The following is a 21,754-nucleotide window of genomic DNA, read 5'->3' on the forward strand; positions in this document are numbered from 1 at the left end:
GAGGGCATTGGTCCTGGAACGAGAATGCCTTAAGTGAAGGCAAGTATTAGTCTGCAGCTCATCATTAAATAGCTTCATGCCTTCAATTTCCAGGCTTGGGCATCCAGACAGTGGGTCCCTTGTCACTATTTTCAAGCGGGCACATTAGATCTCCCAAGAGACAGTGCTGGTAGGCTAGGAATCCTGCAGGGAGCAGGAGAGCCTAACCCTGTGGCCAGGACTTCTGTGTGGGCTCGAGAAACTAAAGGACAAAAAGTACTGGCATTCATGACCAATTTATCGTTACTTATGACCTACTGTGGGAAAACTAAACCATCAGGATAGTGCTCAGAAAACATCATAAATCATGCACCTGCATAACTAGGGACAAACAATCCAAATATCTGTTTTCTCTCTCTTTTTTTGGCACACCACACAGCTTATGGGATTTTAGTTCCCCAACCAAAGATCAAGCCCTCGCCCTCAGCAGTGACAGAATGGAGTCCTAACACTGGACTGCCACGGATTCCCCCAAACATCTATTAATAGAAGAATGACTAAGTAAATTAAGGTAAGCACCCCCCTGTAAAACACACTCATTTAAAAAAAAAAAAAATTATTGGATTTCCCTGGTGGTCCAGTGGTTAAGACTTTGTCTTCTGGATAGTTAGGAAGTCTGGGATGGATATGTACACACTGCTGTATTTTAAATGGATAATCAACAAGGACCTACTGTATAACACAAGGAACTCTGCCCAATGTTATCTGGCAGCCTGGATGGGAGGGGAGTTTGATGGTGAATGGATACATGTATAGGTATGGCTTAGTCCCCATCTGAAACTGTCCTAACGCTGTTCATTAGGCTATATCCCAAAATAAAATAAAAAGTTAAAAGAAACAACTTCACCTTTCCAATTAAGGGGATGCAGGTTCAATCCCTGATCGGGGAGTTAAGATCTCACATGCCTCGTGGCCAAAAAACCAAAACATAAAACAGAAGCAATACTGTAACAAATTCAACCACTTTAAAAATGGTCCCCACACACAAAAAAAATTTTATAAAAAATAAAGACACAGGAAAGCATTGATTAGTTCTATGGAAAAAAGCAAGATACAAAACTGTACGTATCATACTAATCATAATTGCAGTATTTATAGCATAATTAAAATCCTACTGAATTAAATACATTGAATAGGAGCCTCTTCTGGAGAACTCCGGTCCCTTGAGGGGACGAGGACAAAAAACACCACTGTAAAACAAGTCAGACACAACAAATACTGTACGAAGTCACTTAGGCGTGGAATCTAAAAATACAACAGACTAGTGAATCAAACAAAAAAAAGCAGCAGACTCAGATGTGTGGAGAAGAATATAGTGGTTGCCAGTGGGGAGGGGGCTTATTACGGGGTTACATGAGATTATGTGTGTGAAACTTTTGAAAATTATAAAGCTCTATAGAATGTAAAGAATCTTTCATTCAATAAAAAATAATAAAGAAAGAAATTGAATAGAATATTGAAAAAAAAAACCACAGAAGGAAATAACTTAAACGTGAATCAAGGACGCTTTACTGTCCTCCTCCAGCTCTTCCTTCAAAATCTGTGGTGTGACTGCTACTACCCTCCGTGAGTACACGACCCCCGGCGGCAGCGGGCATGGCACCTCCCCGGGCCCCCGGCGGCAGCGGGCATGGCACCTCCCCGGGCCCCCGGCGGCAGCGGGCATGGCACCTCCCCGGGCCCCCGGCGGCAGCGGGCATGGCACTTCCCCGGGCCCCTGGCGGCAGCGGGCATGGCACCTCCCCGGGCCCCCGGCGGCAGCGGGCATGGCACCCTCCCCGGGCCCCCAGCGGCAGGACTCACGGTTCCGCAGCCCCTTCTCTCTGCGCAGCTGCAGGTACTCCAGCCAGGCCCCGAGGGCTCTCCACTGCTGGCGGCGCTGAAGGTGTTTTACTGCAGAGACCGTCTTCCGTCTCTCCCTCCGGACAAAGAGGAGCTGCTCCTGCCACCGTGACCAAGCCTGAAAACCAGAGAAAAGACAACCATTAAGGGAGGCAGGAAACCAGAGGTGAAATACAGGTGAGGGAAACCAGAAACCCACACACTGCAAAGGGTGAAATCAGAAAACGAGCAAGTGGCGATTCCAAAGCAGGATCGTGAGTGAAGGGGATCTGGGGTGAGACGATCTTTGAGAAGGGCATTCTGGGACTTCCCTGGTGGTCCGGCGGTAAAGAATCCGCCTGCCGATGCAAGAGACACAGTTCAATCCCTGGCTGGGGAAGATTGCAGATGCCTCAGGGCGACCAAGCCTGTGTACCACAAATACTGAACCTGTGTTCTAGAGCCCAGGAGCCACAACTGAAGGCTGTGTGCTGCAGCTACAGAGGCCCAGAGGCCCGAGAGCCCATGCTCTGCAACAAGAGAAGTCACCGAGCTGAGAAGGCCGGACACTACAGCTGGGGAGCGGCCCCTGCTCAGTGCAACTAGAGAAAGCCCTCAGAACAACGAAGATCCAGCATAGGGTTGTTGGGTTTTTTCCTGGATTAAGAGGGAAAAAAGAAAAGAAGAGGAATAATAAAATTAATGACTTTACAAGAAGCAGGGACAATCCAAGGGTTGGTATAATTAATTCAGATCTGGGACAGGTGAGGCTCTGTCTTTTCCTCCAAAGGCGGAGGAAGCCTATGGTCGAGGCCCTTTCTCAGCATGTGCGTCCCCAGGACATGAACCTACAGAAACCAAGGGTCTGCAGACGGATTCCCTTGAGATTATCCATAAACGGGCACCCTTGGGAAGGTCTTCATGCACACCCAGCAATACACCTGCCCTACTCTGAAGGCAACGGTCATAGATGACTTGATACCTTCTTTTATACCTTCATACCTCTGTAAACCTGTGACATCCCTTCTCCCTTCCTTCCTCTCATCTGAACATCATTTTCTCTATTTCGCCAAGAAAATAAAAGCAATCAGAAGACAATTTTCTCAAGCTCCCACACATCCCCCAGGGGCTCTGCCTTCTCTCCACATTCCCAACAAAAGGTCACCCCCGCCACGGACAGAGCCCATCTTTTCTCACCTTCTGAAGTGTTTCACTCTGGCAATTACCCCCATTCCCTTCCTGCATCATCAGCTTTTACTCTCTGCTAGATTTTTAAAATAAGCATTCAAACGTGCTGTTATTTCTCCCTTTGGGGATGTGATAACCGAAAGCAATGGGTGGCCTTTGATTAGGCCCTGGATCTGACACGAAGAGCAACAATATACAGCTGCAATACAAACTGCAGTCTCGATATTATCATATCAACATTACACTTCTTAGTATGACAGTGAGGATGTGGTTATATAAGAAAACATCCCTGTTTTAGGAGATATGAACTGAAGTATTCAGGGTGGGGGCATCCCTGATTGCTCAGTTGGTAAAGAATTCCCCTGAAATGCAGGAGACCCTGGTTCGATTCCTGGGTCTGGAAGATCCTCTGGAGAAGGGATAGGCTACCCACTCCAGTATTCTGGCCTAGAGAATTCTATGAACTATATGAGTCCATGGGGTAACAAAGAGTTGGACACAACTGAGTGACTTTCACTTTCACTCAGGATTAAACTTGATGTTTGCAACTTTAAAGCAACTCAGAAAATACAACTGATACACTTGAGAAAGCAAATGTGGGAAGATGCTAAGGATGGGTTAACCTAGTGAAGAATAGCGAGTATCCAGCTTTTCTGTGATTTGGTACTTGTCGAAATTAAAAAATTGAGGGTAAAAGTTGCAGACTAGTTGACACTAGACTTCACTCTTGGTCCAGTAATTAAGAATCTGTCTGCCAATGCAGGGGACAGAGGTTCAATCCCTGGTTCAGGAAGATACCACAAGCCTCAGGGCAACTAAGCCCGTTCCTGGGCCCGCATGCCTAGAGCTCATGCTCTGCAACAAGAGAACGCACCACAGCGGGAAGCCCATGCACTGTAGCTAGAGACAGCTTGCGTGCAGCAACGAAGACCTGGCCATAAATAAATAAAGCTACAAAAGATTATCATCACACAAATACTTCTGGAACGGAATAGATCAGTGATCCTCAAACCAACCACCCAACACCCCTCTCTAGACCACTCGGCCACCCACCAACACCCAAGTGCTCTCCTTTCCTTTCCAAACTCTTCAGAAGGGCTGTCTACTTTCTCTTCTCCCAACAAGCAGGGAGATCCTCTCCTCCTTGAGTTCACTGAAACTGCTCTTATCAAGGGCATCAATGACCTCCACGTTGTTCAATCCAAAGGTCAAACCTCAGTGCTCGCCTGCCAGAAGCGTCTGACACAGCTCACCGTCTCCACCGGGCTCCTGGCCTCCGCCTCTCCTCTTTCCCACCGCCGATTCCCGTCTCTCCACCAGACAGGCTCAAGGCCACTGGCTACACCCACTCCCTCTGTGCTTTCAGTCAGTCTCGTGGCTCCAAGTGAAACATGTGTGCTGAGGACTCCCGAGTTCACCTCTCTGGTATGGAGTCAAGACTCCACACACACAAGTGAAAGGCCCACCAGGCTGAAGACACAGGGCTTGGCATGCAGCTCCTCCCCATCTTTCCCCACAAACCCACCTCTCCCCCGATCTCAGTAAACAGCAACTCCACTGGTCCAGTGACTCAAGCCCGAACACGTGGGAGTCCTCTCAGACTTTTTTTCTGAAGGTTCACACCTTATCCATCCAGTAGCAAACCCTGTTGGCAATACCTTCAAAACATACCCAGAATCCAACACCATCTTGCTCTCATCTTGGCCCAGAATCTCTCCTGGAACTGTGTAATCACATCCTAACTGTCCTCCCTGCTTTTATCCTTGATTTTCCATGGTCTGTGGTCCTTTTTCATTAGTTGTGATTGCTTTGTAACTTAAATCTCTCCATTTTGCTGCTTATTTTTAAATAATTATTTTTCATTTGGCTGTGCCAAGTCTTAGTTGTGGCACTCAGGATCTTCTATTAGGTTGGTGCAAAAGTGATCGTGGTTTTTCCATTGCTGAACTTTGCCACTTGATACTGGAATACATTCTTAAATGTGGTTATGTTACACATCATTTTATTTAATGTGCATTTCTTGCTTTATTTTTCTCCTAATGACTTATTACTTGCTGTTTATATTTATTTTGGACTATGGAAATGCTGTTAGACAAAAGGCAAATTCGAGCAGTTTTCTTATTCAAGTTCAAAATGGGTTGCAAAGCAGTAGAGACAACTCGCAACATCAACAACGCATTTGGGTCAGGAACTGCTAAGGAACGTACAGCGCAGTGGTGGTTCAAGAAGCTCTGCAAAGGAGACGAGAGCCTTGAAGAAGAGGAGCACAGTGGCTGGCCACTGGAAGTTGACGACAACCAGCTGAGAGAAGATCATAGAGGCTGATCTCTTAGAACTATACAAGAAGTTGGCACAGAACTCAACATCAACCATTCTATGGTTATTCAGCATTTGAAAACTGGAAAGGTGAAAAAGCTCAATTAAGTGAGCCTCATGAGCTGACCAAAAATAAAAAAAAATCATCATTTTGAAGTGCTGTCTTCTCTTATTCCATGCAACAACAATGAACCACTTCTCAACGGGATTGTGATGTGCGACAAAAAATGGATTTTATATGACAACTGGCAGTGGCCAGCTCAGCGGCTGGACCTAGAAACAGGTCCACAGCCCTTCCTAAAGCCAGACTTGCATCAGAAAAGGTGTCACGGTTACTGTTTGCTGCTCTGCTGCCCATCTGATCCACTAAAGCTTTCTGAATCCCAGTGAAACCGTTACATATGAGAAATACGCTCAGCAAGTCAAGATGCACCGAACACTGCAACGCCTGCAGGCGGCACTGGTCAACGAAAAGGGTCCAATTCTTCTCAGCAAAAACCCCTGACTGCACGTCACACAATCAAGGCTTCAAAAGTTGAACAAATCAGGTCCTACATTCTGCCTCATCCGCCAGATTCACCTGGCCTCTTGCCAATCAACTACTACTTCTTCAAGCATCTCAACCTTTTGCAGGGAAAATGCTTTCCAAGAGTTCATCAAATCCTGAAGCATGGATTTTTATGCTATAGGAATAAACAAACTCATTTCTTGTTGGCAAAAATGTGTTGACTGTAATGGTTCCTGTTTTAATTAATAAAGATGTATATGAGCCCAGGTATGATGATTTAAAATTCAGGGTCCAAAACCACAATTACTGCTGCACCAACCTTAAAAGCTTTATCGTGGCATGCAGGATCCAGTTCCCTGACCAGGTATCGAGTCCCTGCATTGGGAACTTGGAGTCTTAGCCACTGGACCGCCAGGGAAGTCCCTAAATCTCTCCATTTTTTATGACAATTTCCCTCTCAGCCTTTTTTCTCTTCATGCTACTAACCTGTTAAGGAGAAACCAGGTCACGTACCCGATAAACTGTTCCATGTCTTAGATTTGGCCAACTGTCTCCTCCTGGTGTCTTTAAATTGCCCTTCCAACTCCCGTGTTTCCCACGAACTGATACTAAGATTCACGTTAGGCTTGGCTGGAGTCGTGTTCAAATTCTAGGCAGGGACGTGTCTCAAGTGCTGCGGGGTCCTTCCTGTTACATCATAGCATGGAAGGCTGCCGTAGCTTTAATGACTGTTCGGTGGCCTCAGAGGCATCAGTCTGACCCTCCCTTACATTTCTCTATTGTGTTTCCACTGGTGACTACTGCCCAGATCCACTTTCTCACTGGGAGGAAAAACAACAATTTTCTAATTCTAGTACTCCTGAATTTGTTTATTAACTGGAATTCTATTTTTTAAAAAAAGCTGTATTCTCTCATTAACCCTCTCATTTCTCAGAGATTAGTCTGTACAGGAAAGACAGGATAAATGCTTGACTTTGGTCTTCATTAATTTCCAAAGAATAGAACTAAAGCTCTAACAACCCAAAATTGTGACCAATCAGCTCTTTTTTTCCTCTATGAATGCATGAATTTTTATATACTTTGTATGTTTTCAATCCACGACAGTCATTATGCTTTTTGATGCTCAAATAGTCAAATTAGGACAGACAGAACAATTTGTCTTAAGCTTACCGGAGGCCTGCTGACACAAGGCCATCAAGCTCTTAATTTCCTCACAGTCCTGCACACCGTCTCCTAGGATTTAGGCTTATGATGTCTAGTTCCTGCTCTATTCCTGGAATCAGGCATTTCCCCCCAAAAACACCTCAGTCCCTTTAGTGGCAAATGAGAGGAAATAAGAGGCCACAGCTCAGGCCCTGGGGTGCCGACTGCTCTGTTACGGCCACTGCCGCTAAGTCTCTTCAGTCAATAGTTAGAATTTCACTAATTCAGGTAAAAAAAATCATGGGCCCATATCGATACTGGCATTTCTAATTTCAGATTACAGGGCTTTTGTTTCTTTGATTTTATACTTGTAATCTTTCCCTTTATACTGAAAATCTGCTTCTTAATGACACTGCCATGGCTATTTGCTTTATCTTACAAAGTAGCTGTAATAGTTCAATGCAACAATCCAAACCTGCTACTAACAATGACTACTGAATGCAATTTTATATCTCTTAGTAGTTCTCTGTGTCCTTAGAATACTCCCAGCTAGGAATGAAGAGTCAAAGTATCATATTTTAAAGTAATTCTTTTTGTAGTCATTGCTACAAACTTGATATATTTGTTTTCAGTGTGTTCTAAAATCCTAGGGCTTGGTTCTTTTACTTCTTGACTTACTTTTCTTTTTTAATTATATAAAATATTTACATGGTTCCAAACTTAAAACTGTGTAACAAAGCAAATTCATTGAAATTTTGTTCCCATACGTTCCCTCCCTTCCCTCATAGGTAACACCTCTTCCGTTTTTGGTTTATATTTCCATTATTACATCTCGAAAATATAAGAAAACACACACTCTCTCTTCCCTTTCTTCCCCAAAAGGCAGCACTCAATGAACCAGAGGGAGCCTGTTAAGAGGGAAGTGTGATCATATCTTTTCTCTACACAAAGCCAGGAGCTTGCTCCTCCCCCTGGAAAAAGAGCTTGCAAAGCCTTTGCGGGCACAGCCTTACTCAGCCTGTCTCCTTGTTACACCACAGCCTGATCTTTCCTACTCTCCCTCTCACACTTATCAATGCTAATTGAAATAGCGTGATCCTGGCTTAGAGACAGACAGCTACACCAATGGACCAGAGAGCCTAGAACAGACCTTTGAACAAATGGGACCTTGCTCCAAATGGAAGTGGACTAATGATCAGTATAAAAAAGACAAAAGATGAACTGCTCAGTAAAGAGTGCTGCAGAAATTAATTACCCATAAGGAAAATGACAAACTAAGACCCTGTTTCACACAACTTATAAAAACACAAGTTAGGCGACAATGAAATTAACAGCACTTGTGTGGGGGGTCTTCCCCAGTGGCTCCGTGGTAAAGAGTCCAGCTGCCAGTGCAGGAGACGTGGGTCTGATCCCAGATCCAGGAGGATCCCCGTGCCATGGAGCAACTAAGCCCGTGCACCACAACTACTGAGCCTGTGCCCTAGAGCCCAGGAGCCACAGCCGCTGAAGCCCGTGCACCCGAGAGCCCGTGCTCTATAACCGCAGAAGCCACGGCAGTGAAAAGCCCTCTCACCGTAACTGGACCACAGCCCCTGCTCACCACAACTAGAGAAAAGCCCACGGAGCAACCAACACTCATCACAGTAAAGAAAACAAATAATTTTTAAAAAAAAACACTTGTATGAAAAAAAAGGCACCATAAACAAAGCAAAAAAATAAAGAAACAAGCTATAGACTAGAGGAAGATACCTAATAGTTAGTGTACCTAATAATTCAAAAGATTAATAAGCAAAATCTATGACAATGTGTACGGAGCAGAAAAAGCTAAATAACCCAACAGAAAAAAGGAGTGAGGGATGGTAACAAGCTCAAAACCAGAAACCCAATGACAATCAGGCATCAGAAAAGATAACTGGGCTTCGCTAGGAAATCAGGGAAATGTAAATGAAAGCAACAAAGAAGAACCACCTCACACATATCACATTGGTGAAAATGACCAAGTCTGGCAACGCAAAGTGCCGATGAGTCTGAAAGAAACCCGAACAACAATTTTAGCATGTTAACTGGCACAGCAGTGGAGAGCAAACGGGTGACGTTGGATAGGGATGACAAGATGATACCCAAAGACCCAGCAGCTTCACTTCCAGGAATGAGACCTCTCAGACTCCCACACAGGGATGCGTGTTTAAGCATGCTCCCCGAGGGGGACTCCCTGGTGGCTCAGTGGTAAAGAATCCGCCGGCTAATGCAGGAGATATGGGTTTGATCCTCGGTCCGGGAAGGTCCCACATGCCACATAACAACTAAACCCGCAAGCTACAAATGCTGAGCCCACATGCTGCAATTACTGAAGCCCACCCACCCTGGAGTCTGTGGTCCACGACAAGAAAAACCACCGCAATAAGTCCACACATGGAAACTCTCAAGAGAGAGCAGCCCCAGCTCACAACTAGAGACCCTGTGAGCAGCAACAAAGACCCAGCTCAACCAAAAGTAAACTAGTTTAAAAAAGAATGCTCTCTGCGACACTTTGTAATTGTAAAAAAAAAAAAAAAAAAAAAAAGTAACCAGGAAGAAATAACAGTTTAGCAGCAGTGAGCAGATAAACTGAGTCTTAGTAAAATGGCTGAATGTATGCAGCTAATAGATCTCTATGTATCAAAATGAATAAACCTCAAAAATACACTGTTGCATTAAAAACAAAAAGCAGCAAGCTGCAAAGTAAATGTAAAGTATGATGCCATTCATAAGTTTTCTAACTACACAAAGCCAGAACATTTATTCTTTATATACCTGCATACATACACTTCTACAAGTGAAAAAGAATATAAGAGAATAAGGATTTCAACATCATGGTGGAGTTATCTCTAAGAAGGAAAGGTGGCAGAAGGAAGGATGGGGATGGCTTGAAATGTGAATTTAATTACATTAAATTACATCAAATTTGGGGGCAAGCATGGAAAAATGTTAACATCTTTTAAATTTGTATGTTGGAGATGTGGATATCTGTTAATTTTTTAAATTTTTCTGTTGTTGGCCATTTTTATTTTTTTATTTTTTTTTTTAGTATGAAATTAGTTTTTATTTTGACTTCAAAATAAACACTTAACATTTTTCCAAAACTAAAGATGAATACTTAGAAACAAGGGTAGAAGATTATTTTTTTCCTTCCCTGGGGAAACCAGTAAGGCAGACGTTCTAACGTGGCTTGCAAGGCTCTTTCATTGGACTAATCTAGACAGTTAAGACCCTCCCCAACTTTCCCTCTATTGTCAGTTGTACCTACCAGGGTTATGGCTGGCAGGAGAAATACCCCAAAACAACCCCCCGCCCGCTCCCCCACCCAACACAATCAAGGGATTTGAAAAGCTGGGAAAATTGTTGAAACATGTGACCAAGTGTTCATATAAAATCCTTTCTAAGGAGACTGAGTGAAGCTACTATGCCTCAGCAACTCAGCTGAGGTTTCTGCCTGGTCAGTGCGAAGCACGTGAGTCAGCAGGCTGTACCCCTCACAGCTCACCACAGGGATGTCTTAAAGTTGAACTTCAGCTTCAGCAGGTACTTGAGATGGACCTGAGCAATGTCATAGACGATGTACTCGTTATATAGCAGACAGGTGTCATTACCACCATACGAAATCCCTGTCCCGAGAGGCACCTCCACACCATCCATGGTAATACTAGCCGACGGGTCAGGGGTAGTTTTGCCTAAACCTCTGACACTGTGCTTGCCCTTGGGTAACTTGCTGATATGGGAAGCGTGTTTCAGTTCATACATGTTTCCAAGGGCAACTTCGCCCAACAGGATCAAGCCTATTGGGTCTCCCTGGGATGTGTGGCAGTAGTTGGCACTCTTGGAGACCATGTCGGCGAAATAGATCCCCTTACCAAACATGTAGCCTGTCACAGGCGCTTCAGGTGGGGCTATCCGGAGACCCTGGGACAGGATGCCTGCGAAGTTGGTGGTCCTGGACCCATGCCACAGGAGCCTCCGGTTATGCAGCTGCTTAAACGGCTTGTAACGCTGGCTCTCCCCTTAGCGCTCTATCTTGAAGATGTCGACGACTTCCAAGTCGTACGCGTTGTGTGTGGTCGCGTGAGTGTTCTTCACATACTTCCTAATGATCTCGGCTTCTTCGGAATCTTTGTTGAACTTGTTATGATATTGCTTCAGTTTTATGTTTTGGATTGTTGGCTGTGAGGCCTGAGGAATCTCAGCTCTTGGACCAAGGATTGGACCTGCACTGAAAAGTGAAATCTCAACCATGAGACTGCCAGGGAAGACTCCTGTTAATATTTTTAACAAGTGTTTTATATGTCATGTTTTTATGCTTAAACTTCATTTTTTATAATTTCACATATCTCATGATGTCTGTCCTGCCTAGTTCAGAGATGTGAGGATTGAGAGGAATGACTTAAGGTTCTTGGTAAATCATACGGTACTTACCAGACACAAGGATTTTATTTATAATCTGCAACATAAAATTTGTCTTAAGAGTCTCACAAAGCTTTTGGTCCATATCAGTGTTTTCTTATTGCTCATGTTTTTCACTGGATTTGATTCTGGATGACTTTTGGTTGTCTTATAAGTTAAATCCAACCTCAAATCATGAAAACCTATCACTGAAGATAGTCATTTAAAGCCGCTGTTGCAAGCTTCAAGGGCAAACGTCAAAAAGGAATTCTAAATGTGTGCTGAGCAATGGTGACACCAGCAGAACGAGTTTACAGGCTCTCAAAGTGACTGGCTGAGAGGGACGAGCACTGAGACAGCCCAAGTCCCTCAGTGACGGAAAACCAGCCTCATTCCGTTCCTGTGCTTCAGCTTTTTCACCCAGTTCCGTCTCCCTCCTGAGAGCACTAGTCTACAAAGACAAGGCAGCATGATGGTCAAGGAACGACTCTGCACTTTTCAGGCTGCTTGGGTTCAAATACTGCCTCTGACCTTGGCCAGCTGCACGACAAAGGTCAGGGCCAGCTATCAGAGTTATTTAACCTATAATAATCAGTTCAGATCAGTCGCTCAGTCGTGTCCCACTCTTTGCGACCCCATGGACTGCAGCATGCCAGGCCTCCCTGTCCATCAACAACTCCTGGAGCTTGCTCAAACTGATGTCCATCGAGTCAGTGATGCCATCCAACCATCTCATCCTCTGTTGTCCCCTTCTCCTCCTGCCTTCAATCTTTCCCAGCATCAAGGTCTTTTCAAAGGAGTCAGTTCATCGCATCAGGTGGCAAAGTATTGGAGCTTCAGCATCAGTTCTTCCAATGAATATTCAGGACTGATTTCCTTTAGGACTGGCTGGATCTCCTTGCAGTCCAAGGGACTCTCAAGAGTCTTCTACAACACCTCAGTTCAAAAGCATCAATTCTTCGGCACTCAGCTTTCTTATAGTCCAATTCTCACATGCATATATGACTACTGTAAAAACCATAGCTTTGACTAGATGGACCTTTGTTGGCAAAGTAATAATAATATGGGCTTTTAAAAATAATTTTGAAAATTGCGATAACACACGTAAGGGCCTTAGTCCGGCGTCTAGGATGGTAAGACCACAAAAACACCATTACTGCTCCTACTGTTCTTGTTACCATATTATCACTGGCAACAACTAAGTCTACTTCCTTCCTATTGCTTCAGAAGACCTTGTGAATTCAGAGGTCAACAAATTTTTTTCTTAAACGGTGAGATAATAACTGTTTTAGGCTTTGCAGACCATGTGGTCTCTGTTGAAACTACTCAATTCTGCCGCTGTAGCCTGACAGCAGCTTAGACAATACATAAACGAACAGGTGTAACTGCATCCCAGTAAAATTTTATAACAGGCAGCTGGCCAAACCTGACTCATGGCCAAGTGTGCTGACCCCTGATCTACATGGTTTGCACACAATCTCCATATATTGCATATACTTGCAAAGATGATGCAAAATGTTATCTAATAAAAAGTTACTGGGGCGGGGCATGCTTCCCTGTTGGTCCAGTGGTAAAGAATCTGCCTGTCAATGCCGGGGACACAGGTTTGATCTGTGGTCCGGGAAGATTCCACATGTCGCAGGGAAACTAAGCCCACACACTCCAGAGCTGTATCCACAGCAAGAGAAGCCACCACGCTACAACGAGAGGGCCCCCACTCGCCGCAAGTCAAGCCCACATGCAGCAACGAAGACCCAGCGCAGCCAAAAATAAAAAATAATTTAAAGAAAAGTTACTGGGGATTTCCCTGGTGGTCCTGCAGCCAAGACTCCATGCTTCCCAATGCAAGGGGCCTGCAGGATCCCTGGTCAGGGAAGTAGATCCCACATGCCACAACTAAAGACTCGGCACAAATAAGTAAAATATTTTTTTTAAGTTATTACTCCTACATATAGCAATGGGCACTTCTTTTTCTCTTCTTCCCTGTTCTCGGTAACTGACTGGCAGCCCTATAAATACCCAAGAGACACTAAAAAGTGACAAATTCAGAAAGTCTATCAAAGACCATACATTTGGTATAAATGTTAGTCCTTTGCAACTGACCAAAAGTCAGCGGTGTTCCCAAAAAAGAACTGAAAGAAATAAAGCAAGATTATATGAGAAAGGCCAGGCTTTCTTTTTGGTCTTAGTTTGTTTTTGCTCTTGCTGTTTTCTAATTTGCTATGGGAAAAGAGTCATGAGGAAATAAAGTCATGAGGAAAAAAAACACTGCTGTTTCTTTAAGTATATTTATAATTAAATTCATAAATCCCATTCCAGCTTCACGATTAGCAAGAGCTCTCTAAAAACCACTGGCAATCTTATCGAGCAGGACATCCCTGGTGGTCCAGTGGTTAGGAATCTGCCTGCCAATGCAGGGTTCAGTCCCTGGTCCGGGAAGTCCCCACATGCTGTGGGGCAACTAAGCCCGTGCACCCCAACTACTGAGGCCCGCACACTCTAGAGCTGTGCTCTGCAACAACAGAAGCTGCCGCACAGAAACTAGGGAGATGCCCTCACTCACCACAAGGAGAGAGAGCCTGCACAAAGCAAGGAAGACCCAGGGCAGCCAAAAACAAAGTAACAACAAAAAAACACATCTAGTGCATTCCTTCCAGCAGCCTCTCTGCTGAAGGGTCCAGCCTTCCACGCGGCTTGTGCCTCCCCCTCACTCCGCCCCTGGAGCTACATGAAGGGCCAGCAGAGGCAGCAGCAGGAAGCTCAGACGGGCGTGCCCTCCGTGCTGGGGGCCTGACACATGCACAGAGGACCCCGCAGCCTGAGTCTGCGGACTCACCTGCAGCTGGAGGCTCCGGGCCCGCTGCTTCATGGCCGTGGCCTGGAGGGTCCGGCCTAGGTGGACTCGGTCCAGTTGCCGTCTCCACGCACTCCAGCACACCCTGCCGGAGAGCAAATCAAAGACAGGACCAGTCAGAGCACGGTCAGCCGGAAGAGCAGGGCAGTGAGGGCTGGGCCTCAGACCCCCGGCTCAGGTCCCTCTCCCTAGGTCTGACACCATTAGATCTGCTGCCAGAAACAATCAAGGAGCGGTTCTAGAGCTGCCAGCTAAGGGTTGGAAACTGATGGTCCCTAAGGTCAGACCCCCGGGGGAGGGCACGGCAACCACTCCAGTATTCTTGCCTGGAGAATCCCATGGACAGAGAAGCCCAGTGGGCTACAGTCTGTGGGGTCACAGAGAGTCAGACACAACCAAGGTGACTCAGCACACAAGGTCAGACCCAGCCTTAGACAATTTAGATATGCTCTGTTTGGCCAACGTGGGTTAAAAAAAAAAAAATCACTGCCAAATATTTCAGGAGATTCCACAGAATAAACTGCAAAACTACTAGTATTTATTTATAGCCACTCCACACAGCATGTGGGATCTTGGTTCCCTGACCAGGGATTGAACCCATGCCCCTAAGCAGTGGAAGAGCAGAGTTTTAACCACTGGACCCCCAGGGAAGTCACCCAATAATGGCTTTTAGATTTCCAGTCTTGATGGATCCCTTCCCTTCCTCCTGTCCTTGCCAGGTTTCATTCTAGTTTCGGGTTCCTTCCTACTTATTTTCTGATTTGCTGCAGAAAAGCAGTAATGTGGAAATGAGCGTTTGTGACTTCTGTTTTACACCCTCCTACCCTGGTCACTCTAACTCACCAATATCTCCCTCCTCCTAACTTAAGCCATGCTTAGCTGTATCTCTTCAAAATCTCAACCTATCTGGCATTATTACTTATCTTTGTAAGCACTTAGAGAAATTATAAGTTCCCTGAATGTAACCTCAGGACTCAAGCTAGAACCAGAAACATTTTAAGCCCTTAACAGACATTGAATAAATAAAATCATGTAGAAAGATCCCCCATAGACTCTAGTGAAACTACATACTTACTAACCATTTACAAATATCTGCTGAATAAATTTTAAATAACAAACATTTTAAATAACTTCTTTATGATGGTCTGGACACTAGGCTAAATACTTCACAAGTATTACATTATGTATTTCCCATGACCACCTGAAAAAGACACCTCACAGTGTGAGGAAAATGAGGCCTGGAGAAGTGAAGTGACCCAGTACTTGTGAGAACAGGGGATTGAACCCAAGTCAGTCTAGCTGCAAGGCTTCTGCTCTTATCCACGCTATACACAGAGCCCCGCTCTCTTGGCCAGGACCTAAGCTTTCAGCGCGCTGCTGCTGGGACACCAGGGAACCGCTGGGAACAATGCAGAGGCATCGGTTCCATTATAAAGCAGCTCACTGCCACACACTTCCGGCTTCAAAGTGGACTGACTCAGGCGGTCTCTCCAACGGAAGAGACGCTGAGACGCAGTGCAGGGCAGCAGGTAAAAGTGTGAGCTGTGACATCAGAAAGATGGGTGGGTGTGCCCCAGTTTTGCTAATTACAACTCACACACAGTAGAAAGGTTGAGTAACTTGTTTGAGCTCACGTGTCTTAATCTGTGGAATAAGAGTATTTATCTTATAGTTTATGGGAAGGAGTAAATGGGGCACTTTACATTAAGAAATTAACATACACAGAAACTTAACACAAGGCTTAACAGTAAATACTCAATTAGTGTTACTTATGATTTTGTGAAAACCTGATCTTAATGTCGAACAAGGTGCCAATAGATATTTATTATGTATCAGTTATACTCAAAATGTTTTAAGGTGAGTTTTTATGCTGGCTTTCCAGCAGTATAAAGCAAGGATGAGGTAAAAACGAATGCTGCTGACCTGTAGGCCATGCAGCACACTCACCACAGAATACTCTGCCGCCTGAACTCCAGGGCAGTGGTCTGCATCTCAAGTTTGGTCCTACGGAAAACCACGTAGATCAACCAGGACTTCCAGGCCTGTCGCATCTTTTGCTTTGCATCTAGATGCACCAAAAAGATTTCCAAGAAGGGGTTAAGAGAGATGGATTACTCTGGATTAAGACAAAAAAGCTCAGAAGCTCTCAGACGGTCCCTCCTCTGAGTATCTAAATTCCTGCAGTCTTCCAGTGCCCCCTGCTGGAAAAGTTGTGAAGCTCTACAAAGTTAATAAAGATGCAAAGAACAGTTATGTAAGTGATGACATTTACAGAACATTTAAAGGAAAACCAATGCACTGCACCTGTTCAGATATCTCTAAAAGTCCTTATTTTTTGTAGAGTTATATACTCTGCAATATCTACATGTGAAATAACAAAGGAAGCAGGGAAGTGAATGGGGATATGGATGTAACAAGACTAGTGAGTTGATAATAATTGGAAGCTGGGTGATGGGTACACAGAAGTTAATTATTCTATCTTTCCATTTTGGAGAGTTTTTAAATTTCAATTAATATAAGGTTAATAGAGTAGGAAATGGCACCCCACTCCAGTATTCTTACCTAGAGTATCCCCATGGATAGAGGAGCCTGGTGGGCTACAGTCCATGGGGTCACAAAGAGTCAGACACAACTGAAGCAACTTAGCAACATAAGGTTAAAAAAGAAGTCATGTTATAAAATTTGCTGTTTGAACAATATTTGTAAAGTAGAATAAGCAAGATAAAAAGGAAAGGATACTATCTGTATTTATTTGTGAGACAAAATAAAAAGGGCCAGTAACGATCCCAGAGGAAAGAGAATTTACTACATACAGGAGGTGCAAAGGTCCACAGGCCTCCCTTTATAGTAAATTCCATTTTCACTGGTAGAGTCATTACTGGTGAAGTTTTTTGTTTTTTTAGAAAACAAAGGAGAAAATAAAAATATGTAAAACATTTCTAGGACATTCTCTAAAATGTGGACAGGAGGACTATAGCTTTACTTTGTATTTCATAGTTGTTGACAAATCACATCAAAAGATGAAAAAGAATTTAATATGTAGCTTCCTTGGGCTTCCCTGGTGGCTCAGAAGATAAAGAATCTGCCTGCAAAGCAGAAAACCCAGGTTTGATCCCTGGGTCAGGAAGATCCTCTGGAGACGGGAATGGCAAACCACTCCAGTATTCCTGCCTGAAGAATCCCATGGACGGGGAGCCTGGTGGACTACAGTCCATGGTGTCGCAGAGGTGGACACGACTGAGTGACTTTCACTTCAGTTTTCCATGGGCCCACCCCAGACCTCCAGAATCAGCACATCTCAAGCAAGAAGGGCTAGCATGGCGCTGTGGTTTTAGAGTGTAGGCTGCTGAGTAAGACAAGCTGGGCCTGAGTACTGTCCTTGTCACTTAGCTAAGTAACCCCACACAAGTTTCTGACCTGCAAAATGGTGCCTCCTTAAAGGTACATTTGCAAAGAGTAAATGAGATTATCTACGAAAAGAAGAAAATGAATGAAAAGAGATGAAAGAAGAGGGCCTTATAACATTTTCTGTCAGTGCCCAGATATTGAAAGTGAATGTTTTTTTTTTTTTTAGTGATGCTGTTTCAAAAAGACTAGGCGAAATTTAAACTGATCTTAATATGAACCATGAATTCTGAGATTGCCCCCTTCCAGCCTTACGTGGAACTGCCTTTTAAGTTGCTAAGTTTTTGGCTCCAAATTTAATATGCATTTATAGAATCTCAGAAAGAGTCGGACACGACTGAGAGACTTCACTTGCACTTTTCACTTTCATGCGCTGGAGAAAGAAATGGCAACCCACTCCAGTGTCCTTGCCTGGAGAATCCCAGGGACGGTGGAGCCTGGTGGGCTGCCGTCTATGGAGTCGCACAGAGTCAGACACGACTGAAGCGACTTAGCAGTAGCAGCAGTGACAAAGAAGATTGCAAGTGACAGCTCAGGGAGCTGTGCTGTAAGACAAGATAGCTGAGTGCTGTAGGCATGGGGAAGCCATTCCTAGGTGAATGGCTTACCATTCTCTCTTAGCTATGGTAAGAGCAGGGCTATACAGAGTGCAGTGGACAAGGTGTCCAAGGGACCTGCTGAGTTTGAGGGGCCTACAGGGCCTTCAAGACTATGAGAAATAGCAGGAGGTTACATTATCATTCAATATGCCTTTTTCCCTTAGACTCACCCACACGGGTTTCTGAGTTCAACTCACAGAGGAACCAGATACCAACCAGAGTTGAACTGTCACAAGGTCACTAAGGGCCAACCTGGACCAAGAAGATCAGAAGCAAGTGGTGTAATGTGACACACGGTGGCAAGACAGACAACAGCCCCAAGTGCTGTAGGAGAAACGCAGCCAGCATGCCGCACCAGCAGGGCACGAACAGCCAGTTCACGCAAATCATGTTGACGTGCATGGCAGGTGCCCAAACCATGCCTCATGGAGAAAAACCATGGGGATATGATCACAGGAGCTCCTGCTGAGAAATCACACATCCTGGAAAATAAGAAGGGGAGTCAAACAACTCTCCCCTTTGACTCAGAATTATTCTCTCTCAAAGACAATGTACTTGTCCTTCACAGAAGCTTCTCTAAAAGTAAATCTGGGCTCTCAGTAAACTAAGAAAAGGGAGGGATCTTACTAAACTTGATAACAAATATCTACAAGAAGTCTATACCATGCTTAATGGTGAGGAACTCGAAAACTTTCCCACTAACCAAGTCTACAGCAAGGACGACTCCTCTCACCACTTCTATTCAACATCTCAAGTTTCCCGACCAAGGGACTGAACCCAGACCATGGCAGTGAAAATGTCAAATCCTAACCATGAGACCACCAGGAACTCCCAATTAAGTCTTAATAAAGGGGGAAAAAAGCAAAAACAAGTAAATGGAGGCATTTTCTTTAGCATGTACTTCCTCTTCTCACCATGATTCTCAGCTCTCAGGTACTTGCTCCTCATCTCCCGTTGCTGGTACACGTAGGTCTTCCAGGTCTGGAACATCAGGCTGTACAAGTAATATCTGAGGAGCCACAAAAGCAAGCAGTGTTTCTTTAAAACAAAACAACTCTTAATCTGACACACCCAGTCCGTTCTGCACACAGGAAAAATTAACAGAACCCTTCTCACACAGAAAAGCCAATCCATATCCTAAGCCGGGCTCCCCGGGTGGCTCAGCGGTAAAGAACCTGCCTGCCAAGCAGGAGACGTGGGTTCGATCCCTGGGTCGGGACCATCCCCTAGAGAAGGAAATGTTAACCCATTCTGGCATTCTTGCCTGTAAAATGCCTTGGACACAGGAGCCTGGAGGGCTACAGTCCATGGGGTCTTAGAGAATGACTAAACCACAACATATCCTAAGCTAAAGTTCCATTTCCTACAATCACGGTGAAGTTTGTCCTTCTTGACGGAAGAGTTGTTCTCCACAACTTATGTTATCACTAAGGGAAAAAAGGCATGAATTACCTGAGAGTGACTTCATCTTCAGCACCCAGAGAGCTATAGCATTTGGAATGAAAGTCATTTCTTAATCACCCACGCCATGGAAAACACCACCTCTCCTCTGCATTAAAACATGGTCAGTGTCCTCCTTTGTCTTATCCTTCTCAATACATACATTATCCACAAGACTGTCAGTCCCTCCATCTCTTCACTACCCCATTTCCTAAGACCTGATTTCACACTCTGCCAGCTTATTAGAACGAGACAACATTATCTATGTGAAAGTGAAAAGCACTCAGTCGTGTCTGACTCTTTGCAACCCCATGGACTATATAGTTCATGGAATTCTCCAGGCCAGAATACTGGAGTGGGTAGCCTTTCTGTTCTCCAGGGGATCTGCCCCACCCAGGGATCAAACCCAGCTCTTCCGCATTGCAGGCAGATTCTTTAGCAGCTGAGCCACAAGGGAAGCCCAAGAATACTGGAGTAGGTAGCCTCTCCCTTCTCCAGAGGATCCTCCCGACCCAGAAATCGAACCAAGGTCTCCTACAGTGCAGGCAGATTCTTCATCAACTGAGCCATCAGTGAAGCCCCTAACAAAAACACTGTCTACACTTTATCTGAAATATCCATAAATCAGAAACCCTACCCCAAAGGGCCTAAAGACGTGATTACGAGTGAACATTTGGAAAAGATACAATGTGTGAGACATATTAAGTTTTTACTTTTAAAAAAGGTATAGAAAATATGTATGTGATAGAATTTTTTTACTTTTTTCACTTATCCCTGGGAATACGAATGTCATGGATTAAGAGTTTCTTCTATCACTAAAAAATGAGTAATTTTTAAAAGTTTTTTTTCTGTCTTTTCCATTTTCTTTTTTAATTTAAACTTTATTTTATTTGGCTGTGTTGTGCAGCATGCAGGATCTTAGTTCCCTGACCAGGGACCAAACTCATGACCCCTGCAATTGGGAATGTGGAATCTTAACCACTGGACTGCCAGGGAAGGCCCTCTTTTCTGTTTTCTTAAGGTTCTATATTGGGTATATATTTCCTCCCAAGCAACATAAATTAAAGCAACTTTACTTGTTTAGAAAACAGAATTAGAATTATACAGCAGTGGGAATCGGTGAGGAAAAATCTATTCTAATTATTAGCATGATCAGTACATAATGGTTACCTGAATTAGTGGGTTATCTCTGTGTGTATAAGTTCACATGCATACAGTATTGTGTGCTTGGGTTTAATTTAGGACTCTGATCTTGCTTACTCTAAAAAGAATTTGAAGAAAAACAGAAAATAATACAAAACTTTTCTCCTTACAAGGATGGTCCAACAACCACAAACTCAATCGATACGACACACCACATTAATAGAATGAAAAAAAGAAAACCGTAAGATCACCAGTGTCTCGATATAATAAATGCCACCTATCATGAGCCCACAGCTAGCACCACACTCAACGGAGAAAGGCTGAGAGCTTTTCCTCTGAGATCAGGATCAAGACAAGCGTGCCCACTCTCACCACTCCTATTCAACATAGTACTGGAAGTCCCAGCCAGAGCAACTGGGCAAGAAAAAGAAATAAAACGCATCAGATTGAAAAGGAAGAAGTAAAACTGTCTCTATCTGCAGATGCCATGATTTTATATATGGAAACTCCTAAAGACTCAACCAAGAAACTTTTAGATCTAATCAATGGACTCGGTAAAGTCATAGGATATAAAATTAATGTAAAATATAAGTAGCATTTCTCTACAGTAACAACAAATTATCTGAAAAAGAAAGAAGTAAATCAATCCCATTTACAACAGCATCAAAAATAACAAAAGATTTAAGAATAAATTTAACTGAGGAAGTGAAAGGTCTCTACTCTGAAGGCTACAAGACACTAATGAAAGAAATCAAAGAAGATACAGACAAACAGAAAGGTGGTCCATGTTCATGAACTGGGAAAATATTGTTAAAATGTCAATACTACCAAAAGTCATCTGTAGATTCAATGCAACCCCGACCAAGATTCCAATCTCATTTT

The 21,754-nt window shown here is 44.1% G+C and overlaps 1 protein-coding gene and 1 pseudogene across 6 annotated transcripts in view; both read right to left on the minus strand.

Moving 5' to 3' along the window:
- Window positions 1-21,754, minus strand: part of SFI1 (SFI1 centrin binding protein) — an 83,752-nt gene that overhangs the window by 32,044 nt on the left and 29,954 nt on the right. For all 6 annotated transcript variants that reach the window (XM_061141491.1, XM_061141493.1, XM_061141492.1 and 3 more), the window contains 4 exons: window positions 19,204-19,298; window positions 16,233-16,350; window positions 14,268-14,370; window positions 1,843-1,999 (listed from right to left, as the gene is read on the minus strand). In XM_061141491.1, the coding sequence (XP_060997474.1) occupies window positions 1,843-1,999; window positions 14,268-14,370; window positions 16,233-16,350; window positions 19,204-19,298 (473 nt within the window). The remainder of the gene's footprint in view (window positions 1-1,842; window positions 2,000-14,267; window positions 14,371-16,232; window positions 16,351-19,203; window positions 19,299-21,754) is intronic.
- LOC133057931 (poly [ADP-ribose] polymerase 1-like) lies at window positions 10,085-11,284 on the minus strand (annotated as a pseudogene).

This window comes from Dama dama, chromosome 5 (assembly GCF_033118175.1).
Source record: "Dama dama isolate Ldn47 chromosome 5, ASM3311817v1, whole genome shotgun sequence".
Taxonomy (NCBI): domain Eukaryota; kingdom Metazoa; phylum Chordata; class Mammalia; order Artiodactyla; family Cervidae; genus Dama; species Dama dama.